The 8,480-nt window shown below is 44.5% G+C and overlaps 2 protein-coding genes and 1 non-coding gene across 3 annotated transcripts in view; 1 reads left to right on the top strand and 2 right to left on the bottom strand.

Annotated features, from left to right (window-relative positions):
• SDF2 (stromal cell derived factor 2) overlaps positions 1-3,699 on the bottom strand; it is a 12,813-nt gene extending 9,114 nt beyond the window's left edge. Inside the window, exon 1 of the mRNA XM_003797148.2 lies at positions 3,490-3,699. Within this exon, the coding sequence (XP_003797196.1) occupies positions 3,490-3,640 (151 nt within the window). The 5' untranslated portion in view covers positions 3,641-3,699. The remainder of the gene's footprint in view (positions 1-3,489) is intronic.
• LOC111727571 lies at positions 1,216-1,318 on the bottom strand. The gene has a single exon (XR_002775096.1). It is a non-coding gene; the product is annotated as a small nucleolar RNA U13 (small nucleolar RNA).
• A 320-nt stretch (positions 3,700-4,019) lies between the features above and the next one.
• SUPT6H (SPT6 homolog, histone chaperone) overlaps positions 4,020-8,480 on the top strand; it is a 47,368-nt gene continuing 42,907 nt past the window's right edge. The window contains exon 1 of the mRNA XM_012809753.2: positions 4,020-4,107. The gene's annotated coding sequence lies outside the window, so the exon portion shown is untranslated. The remainder of the gene's footprint in view (positions 4,108-8,480) is intronic.

Raw genomic sequence — 8,480 nt, 5'->3', positions numbered from 1 at the left:
AAATAAATAAAATAAAATAAAATAAAAGTATTCCTAGATGACCTAAATTTGGTTAATCTTGCCTTCAATGGTACAATCTTTCAGATTATAAAGTACTGATACACATTAAATAAATATGTAGCTATGGGCTTAAATAAAAATAAAGATATACAAATAATCAGTCATAGCTAGGTATTAGGCACTGACCTAAAGTCTTTTGCTTGAATATTCTTTTTTCTTTTGAGACAGTCTCACTCTGTTGCCCTCGGTAGAATGTTGAGACAATCAGCCTAGTTCACAGCAACCTCAAATTCCTAACCTAAGCTTAAGTGATCTTCTTGCCTCAGCCTCCTGAGTAGCTAAGACTACAAGTGCCCACCACAACATCCAGCTAGTTTTTTTCTATTTTTAGCAGAGACAGGTTCTCCTCTTGCTCCGGCTGGTCTCAAACTCCTGAGCTCAAGTAATCCATCTGCCTCAGCCTCCCAGAGTGCTAGATTTCCAGGCATAAGCCACCACACCCAGCCAGTCTGTTTGAATATTCTTATTTGACACATACATCTATTCTCTGAGGTATATATTGTTGTTATTATCCACATTTTACAGTGGAGTGCTGGAAAGGCTGAATAGCATGCCCAAAGTCACATGGCTTTATAAAAGAGGCTGGGGTTGAACCTATGGAGCCTGACTCCAGAACTAGCACTCTTTCCCACTCTACCACTTCATATCCCACTAAAGAGATCTTTATTTACCCAGCTTTAATCCTGTCCAGTTTCCCCAAACAGGCTACTCTCTCATAAACTCTAGGGATAGTCTCTTCCGTACGCCTCATTAACTACCCAATTCTTTGAAGGCACCTCAGATTTCCCAGATACTTTCCCAAATAGTCTCACCTACTCTTCCTAGCTTTGCCTTCCATTGCCTTGCCTGACCACAGTAGTTTGATGATACTTCCCTTTTACCATGTAACACATTACGCCTTGTGCCAGTTATCTAGATGAATGTAGAAAATCATCAGCTCCTCTCTATTGGCTTCTTCCACTCAGCTAACGACTTTTGTTACATCTTTTAAAAAAAAAAAAAGGAAAAACAATAAAAGGCTAACCAACTCTCCCTTCATGCTACTTGTGGTTACTGCCTTACAGCTCTCTCATTCCTCAAAGCCATGCTTCACTAAACCGTGATCTACTTTTCATCTCCTACTTTTTTTTTCTTTTTTATTTTTTTCCAAGTTCATGTCAGATGGGTAGTGTGCCCACGTTGTAACAAGATTTGTGGGAGGCACATCTCACGCATGCGCATGAAACCCCAAACATCACGCTTGTGAACTATAAAGGATCATCTCCTACTTTTTCGCTTTAGATTCAACCTTCTACCACCTCCCCCTAGTCATTTTATCTTGGGATTACCCAGAGTTCTAGGCCTGGCCCTTATCTGTTTCTATCAGTAGTTAAACTATTATTGAGGATCAGGACAAAAGCATTTTTTTTTTTTTTGGAGACAGTCTCACTTTGTCACCTAGGTAGAGTGCCATGGCATCTTAGCTCACAGCAACCTCAAACTCTGGGTTTAAGTGATTCTCTTGTCTCAGCCTCCCAAGTAGCTGGGACAGGTGCCCATTACAACACCCAACTATTTTTAAAGATGGGGTCTCACTCTGGTTCAGGCTAGTCTAAAACTTGTGAGCTCAGGCAATCCACCCGCCTCAGCCTCCCACAGTGCTGCATGAGCCACCACGCCCAGCCTCAAAGCATGTATATTTTTAACAAGTTTCCCAAATGATTAAAACTGACAGCAGATTGAGAACAAAGAAACTGACAGCACATTTCATCCTGGGCAATTTCATCTATTACCATCACATCCGCAATCATCATCTATACAATGTTATATTTAACTGCGCATCACACGCTCAGCACAATTCTCTCTTTTGAACTCCAAATTGAAACTGGTTCCTAAAATTGGCTGCCCAACAGAACCGCCTGAAGAGGTATTTATTTATTTATTGTTGTTGCAGTTTTTGGCCGGGGCTGGGTTTGAACCCACCACCTCTGGTATATGGGGCCAGCACCCTACTCCTTGAGCCACAGGCGCTGCCCAAGAGCTATTTATTTATTTTTGAAACAGTCTCACTTAGTTGCCCTTAGTGCAGTGCCATGGCATCATACCTCTTAGCAACTTCAAACTCTTGGGCTCAAGTGATCCTCTTGCCTTAGCCTCTCAAGAAGCTGGGACTACAGGCACTGACCACAAAGCCCAGCTAAGAGCTTTTTTTTTTTTTTCCCAGAGACAGAGTCTCACCTTGTTGCCCTCCCAGCTAAGAACTTTTTAAACCTACCCATTCCTACTTCAGGTCTCTCTCCACCTCCATTCTTTTCCTTTTAATTTTTAATTATTATGGGTATGCCTCCATTCTAATTCAGTAGATCCACAACAGCAAACAAGATCAACTTAGAAAGAAAGTAATAAGCCTGACACATAGCAGCTGTTCACTGAAGGGCTGCTAGGATATTTAAGACATCCCAATGATAATTCAGTTTCTTTTCTTTTTATTTAAAGCATTTTATAATTCAGTTCCTTTTCTAATCTAACTGATCAGGTTTTTGGAAATCAAGAACCAAGAGAACTCATTCCTCCCTCAGTAAATAATATCATCAGTCACCCAAGGGAAAAGTTAGTTACCTTAGATGCTCTAACAACTCATTTAGCTGAATTTTTCTTTTCACCTGTTTTTACTGTCTTCCAACTTACTTGATTCACTACTCCATCTTCTGTACAGAGAACAATACCAGGCACATAACAAACCGAAGCTTAATGAATGAACCCACAAATAACTGATTATTAAGCATTTTAGTTTCACACGGTAAAAAGTAGTTTCCTCTGCAATTCCTGTCACCACTTTGAAGTCTTTAGAAGGAGGTGATTAAGGTCTGAATAAAAGGGGGCCAAATAATAGGAACTGAAGAGCAAGCTTTGGATGCAAAACAGCTAGACGACAGAAGGTTGTGGTCAAAGAGTAAGCTCTTCGAGTTTAAAACTTCAGAGAGAGAGCACTTATTATAATTTTCTACAGGTCTGTCTCTCCTCTCTCCCATACTTAGCTGTGCTATCCCAAAACAACTGAAAGCAGGCTTGAACCTGGACAGATTTGGATAGAACCTTGTCTCTGTAATTCACTAGCTGCAAAGCGACCTGATTTGAGCAAGCGAGCAATCTGTTTCCTCGTCTACGAAATGAGGACATCATCTACCTGACAGGAATGTTTAAAATTTGGGGGAAAGTATTAGTACATTTGTAACGTGCCTGGCCGGTAGCTCACCAAATATTAGCTGGTATTACGATTAAGATGCCTTAGAACAACTCGGGTCTCCGACTCTGTACCTACAGATCTCCGGAACCTCCCCAGAGCACCCCTACCCTCCCCAGACCACACCCTCAGATTTCTGTTGGCCCCGCCCCCTCCAGAGCCTACCAGGCCTTCTCAGCCTACCCGAGCCCGGTCCCGCGCAGTACCTGAACCATAGCGCACATCGTGGGAGTGCAGTCGGACGTTGTGGCGCGTATTGAGAAGCTTCACCACAGAGCCGCAAGTAACGACGGCCAGATTGGACGCGCCCACAGCGCCCCACAGGCCCCCGAAGAACAGCAGCGGTAACACAGCCATTCTAACCGGATCACAGAGCCCCCAGTCTTCGAAGAAAACTCGGCCCCTCCCCGGAACCGGAAGCTGGAGGCAGAGCCACGGAGAGGAGGAAATGAAGACGCCTTAATCTGCTCTTTATGGTTTCCTTTGGCTAGAGCGGCCTGAAGGTCCCCGCTGGATCTGATTCCTTACGGCCCCTTAGCTGTGCTCAGGTGGGATCTGTAACAGCTGCCTTCCTGGACCGCTGCTGCCGGCTTTCACACGCCCGGACGAAACCCCGGAGATAGTAGAAAACAACAAGAAATGGCCCACCCACTCCCAGTGACAGGGAGCCGGATCTGACGCAGCACGTTGACGCAGCAGCGGCGGCGGTGGCGGTGGAGGGGCCGTGCGGTGGGTCCGTACTATCCTTTCCCAGTCTCGGTTCGACGACTCCATTTTCCTCGGTGGGGTCTTTGCGCACCGGAGTAGCGACCGGCTTCAGGCAGGTGAAGTTCGGACTGGAGAGCGTGTTTCTCGCATGGGTCAGGTGAGGGACCGGGCTTCTAGGGCCTGGTCCTGTAAGGGAAGAGGCACTGGAGAGCTGTATGCGGGAAGAAGGGGGGCCCTGGCCTTCCCTGCTCTATGGGGAGAGAGGAGGGAGGAAAGCGGGGTAGTTGCTTAGAGTCTCAAGGCTTTTCCTAAGCCTGCAGCATCCGGAACCTGCGAATTGAGTGGCCTGTTGAATCAACAGGCTTCCCTGAGATTCCCCCCCCCCTTCTTTCCGCAGCTTCTGAAAACTGGGCCACGCGAAAGGATTGGGGTGGAGGGGACCTGGGGTTTCTGAGCCAGGATCAGGTGATCAAGTTATTTGTTCTGGGGATGTGAATCCCACGGAGCTTTCAGCAGCTCGGCCATCAGGCTAGGGAGTGATGCCAAATTCCAGCTCTTTCCATATTGTTGGCTAATACAATTAGAACTTTTTGTAGATGACTGCATCTTTCATCCCTTTGTAAAGATTGAAAGTCTTGAAGTACCTGCAGCCCGTCCGTTCTCTGTAGATTCAGTTCCTCAAACATTTGCCAAATGCCTACCATGAACATCAACCATGAGTTGGTTGTTAAGTCAGAACTTCATCTTCTTCCAGTTTCTGCCTTTCCTTCCAGGCACTCCCTTGAACCAGCTGGAGCAGTTCATGTAAGTGAGTTTTGGCAAGAACTCTTTAGTAGAGGACCTAAGCTCTCCAAAAATACTTCCGTGAGAATTAACTGTAATATCAGAAGTAGCAAGGCAATATTAAGCTGTACTACTGTTAATGAATATAAAGAATGTAATGTAAACAATATTAAATCTGATTACCTTATTTGGAAAAACCTTAGTTCCACTGTTCATCTGAAAGTTACCAGTTTTTAAGTCTTCAGTGTTTTGATTCCAAAAGTGATCAGCCGTGAATTTAGAGCCATTTTCCACAACTTCTTTCCCTTCCCCGTACAAGTCCATTTTCATTCAGTTGGTTTGTGTGGCTACTGGAGTAGATTAGTATAGTCTTGTTACTTTCTAAGAAGTTTTAATCTCATCAAGAGATTAAGTACATCAGGAAATGATGCAGTCTGAAGAGGCGTAGTCACAATTTACGTTTCTCCATCCTAAGGCCTCCATCACAAGAAAGCCTACCTAGTGTGGTGGAGATGTGATCTTTGGAAGCAAATTTGCCCTTCATTTGTGTTCTTGGTCTCAATGCCAAATTCCAGCTCTTTCCATATTGTTGCACTACCAGCAATCCTGCATAAGATCCTTAACTTTGTTCCTCTCCCTTAGCTCCCAACACAGTCACCAAATCCTATCTTTCCGTAAGACTCTGTTTCTGTCATCATGCAAATTATTTTCTGGTATCCTTCAGGTCTCACTCCAACTACCCTACTAATTTTTTAAAATTTCCCAGCATACTGTAATCCTAGCACTCTGGGAGGTTGAGCCAGGTGGATTGCTTGAGCTCAAGAGTTTGAGACCAGCCTGAGCAAAAGCGAGACCCCATCTCTAAAAAATAGCCAGGCATTGTAGCAGGCACCTATAGTCTCAGCTACTGAGGAGGCTAAGCAAGTAAGTTGCTGGAGCCCAGGAGTTTGAGGTTGCTGTGAGCTATGATGCCATGGCACTCTACCTATGGTGACAAGGAAATTCTGTCTCCAAAAATAAAATGAATTTTCCATCATAGCCAAATTTCTTCCTGTGGCAATTCAGCAGTTTTAACCTTATCGATTCTTCAGTCTGTACCAATCTGGCTTCAATTCTGACCACTTCACTGAAACTGCTTTTTTTGGGGGGGTTTTGTTTTTGTTTTTGTTTTGAGGCAGAGTTTCACTTTGCAGCCCTGGGTAGAGTGGCATGGCATCACATAGCTCACAGCAAACTCGAACTTTTGGGCTTAAGCGATCCTCTTGCCTTAGCCTCTACGGTAGCTGAGACTGCAGATACCCGCCTCAACACCCAGCTATTTTTTTAGAGATGAGGTCTCACTCTGGCTCAGGCCAGTCTTGAACTTCTGAGCTCGAGCAGTCTACCTGCCTTGACCTCCCAGAGTTCTAGGATTACAGGAGTGAGCCACTGTGCTGGGCCAAAATTGAGCTTTTTTTTTTTTTTTTTTTTGAGATAGAATCTCACTCTGTTACTATGGGTAAGGTGCCTTGGTGTCATCATAGCTCACAGCAACCTCAGACTCTTGAACTCAAGCAATCTTCTTGCCTCAGCCTCCTGTGTAGCTGAGGACTGCAGATACCCACCACAACACCTGGCTAGTTTTTTTCTATTTTTAGCAGAGATGGCAGTCTTGCCCTTGCTCAAGCTGGTCTCAAACTCCTGAGCTCAATCAGTCCACCTGCATCAGCCTCCTAGAGTACTAGGATTATAGGCATGAACAACTGTGCCCAGCCTGAAATTGCTCTTGTCCTGGGCATTGTGGCAGGCTCCTATAGTCCCAACTATTTGGGAGGCTGGGCAAGAGGATTGCTTGAGCCCAGGAGTTTGAGGTTGCCCCAGGTCTAGCCTGGGGCAAAAAAATGAGACTGAGTCTCAAAAAAATAAATTGGTCTTATCAAGGTTGCCAGTGTCTTCTGTGTAGCTAAATCCAATAGATACTTTGTTTTTGTCTTCTTCAGTCTATGGAATATTCAATAGAGTTACTCCTTTCTTTAAACTCTTCCTATCTTAGCTTATTGACACTCAACCCCAGATTTTCTCCATTTCTCTGGCTATTCCTTCTCATTCTCTTCTTAGCCACATTTGTTCTCTACTTAACATGTAATAAATATTGGATTTCTCTCAGGGTTTCATTCTAAATCCTCTATCATTCTAAATCCTCTATGTGCTTTCTTTAGGTGACCCAGACCTGTGGCTTTAATTGCCATTTGAAAGTTGATAACTCCCAACTTTATTTTATTTTATTTATTTATTTATTTATTTATTGCAGGTTTTGGCCAGGGTGGGGCCTGAACCCCCTCCCCTCGGTATATGGGGCCAGCACCCTACTCCTTTGAGCCACAGGCACCACCCAATAACTCCCAACTTTAAATCTCTAGCTCAGCCGCTCTCCTCTGTGTTTGAGAATCTTGAGTCAAAATGTTTAATTATCTCCATTTGTACATCTCTTAGGCACTCCAAAACTAGCATAACCAAAGGGGAATTTTGGTTTTCTCATCATTCCAAACCTGATTTTCCCCATTTCACTAAGTGGTACTTCTATCCACATAGTTACCAAAGCCAGACCTCTGAGAATAATCTTTGATTTTCCTTGTTTACTACTCCTCTTCCCCAATCTATCAGTAAGTCCCTTCACTTCCACCTCCAAAATAATCTGTCTTCAGTTCTCTGTCAACACCTGATACCACCCTTTTCTATTCCACCATGATCTTTTGCCTGGGCTGCCAGAGAAGTATACTCAGTTTTCCCTGCTTCTGCTTGAATCTTTCTGTAGTTCATCCTCCATGTAGCACAATCACATCAAGGCAGATCTTGTTTTTCTCCTATTTAAAACACTCTAGTGGCTTTCTGCAACCCACCATGGCTTGAGCAGGCCCATGCTCGCTAATAGACTGGTGCCTTCAACCATGTTCTAGTCACATTGGCCTTAGGACATTCACCTACCATATATCAAGTTCCTGCCTACTTCTTAGAATTTCTCTCTGGCTCTACAGATCACATCCTACCCGAGCTTGACATCTCAGCCTAACTGAACTCACTGTCTCAGAAGTGAAGGTCTGTATTTCTTTTCTAGCACTTACAGCAAGGTTTATTTTGTTTGGGGCTTGTCTCCTGCACCAGAATATACATATCCTAGGGCAAGGATCTTATCTTGTATATCCCTGGCATGTGGTAGACACTCATTAAATAAGTGTTTGTTGAGTTAGAAAGTAAATTAAGTCAAGTCTCTGTTTAAAACCCTGCAGTGGAGCCTGGCACAGTGGTTCATGCCTGGAATCCTAGCACTCTGGTAGGCTCATCGGGGAGGATTGCTTGAACTCAAGAGTTAAAGACCAGCCTAAGCAAAGAGTCAGATCCTGACCCTACTAAAAATAAACAAGTTATCTGGGTGTTGTGGCAGGTACTTGTAGTCCCCACTACTCAGAAGGCTGAGGGGGGAGGATGCCCTGAATGCAGGCGTTCAAGATTGTTGTGAGCTAGGAAGATACCATGGCACTCTATCCTGAGGCAACACAGTAAGATTCTGTCTACATAAAATAATAAGGCTCGGCTCCTGTGGCTCAAGCAGCTAAGGCCCAAGCCACATACACCTAAGGCGGCGAGTTCGAATCCAGCCCGGGCCCGCCAAACAATAATGACAGCTGCAACCAAAAAATAGCTGGGTGTTGTGGCGGGCACCTGTGGT

This window comes from Otolemur garnettii, unplaced genomic scaffold (genome assembly GCF_000181295.1).
Source record: "Otolemur garnettii isolate 467f Iridium unplaced genomic scaffold, OtoGar3 scaffold00112, whole genome shotgun sequence".
Lineage (NCBI taxonomy): Eukaryota > Metazoa > Chordata > Mammalia > Primates > Galagidae > Otolemur > Otolemur garnettii.
This window is presented reverse-complemented; position numbering and strand designations above follow the sequence as displayed.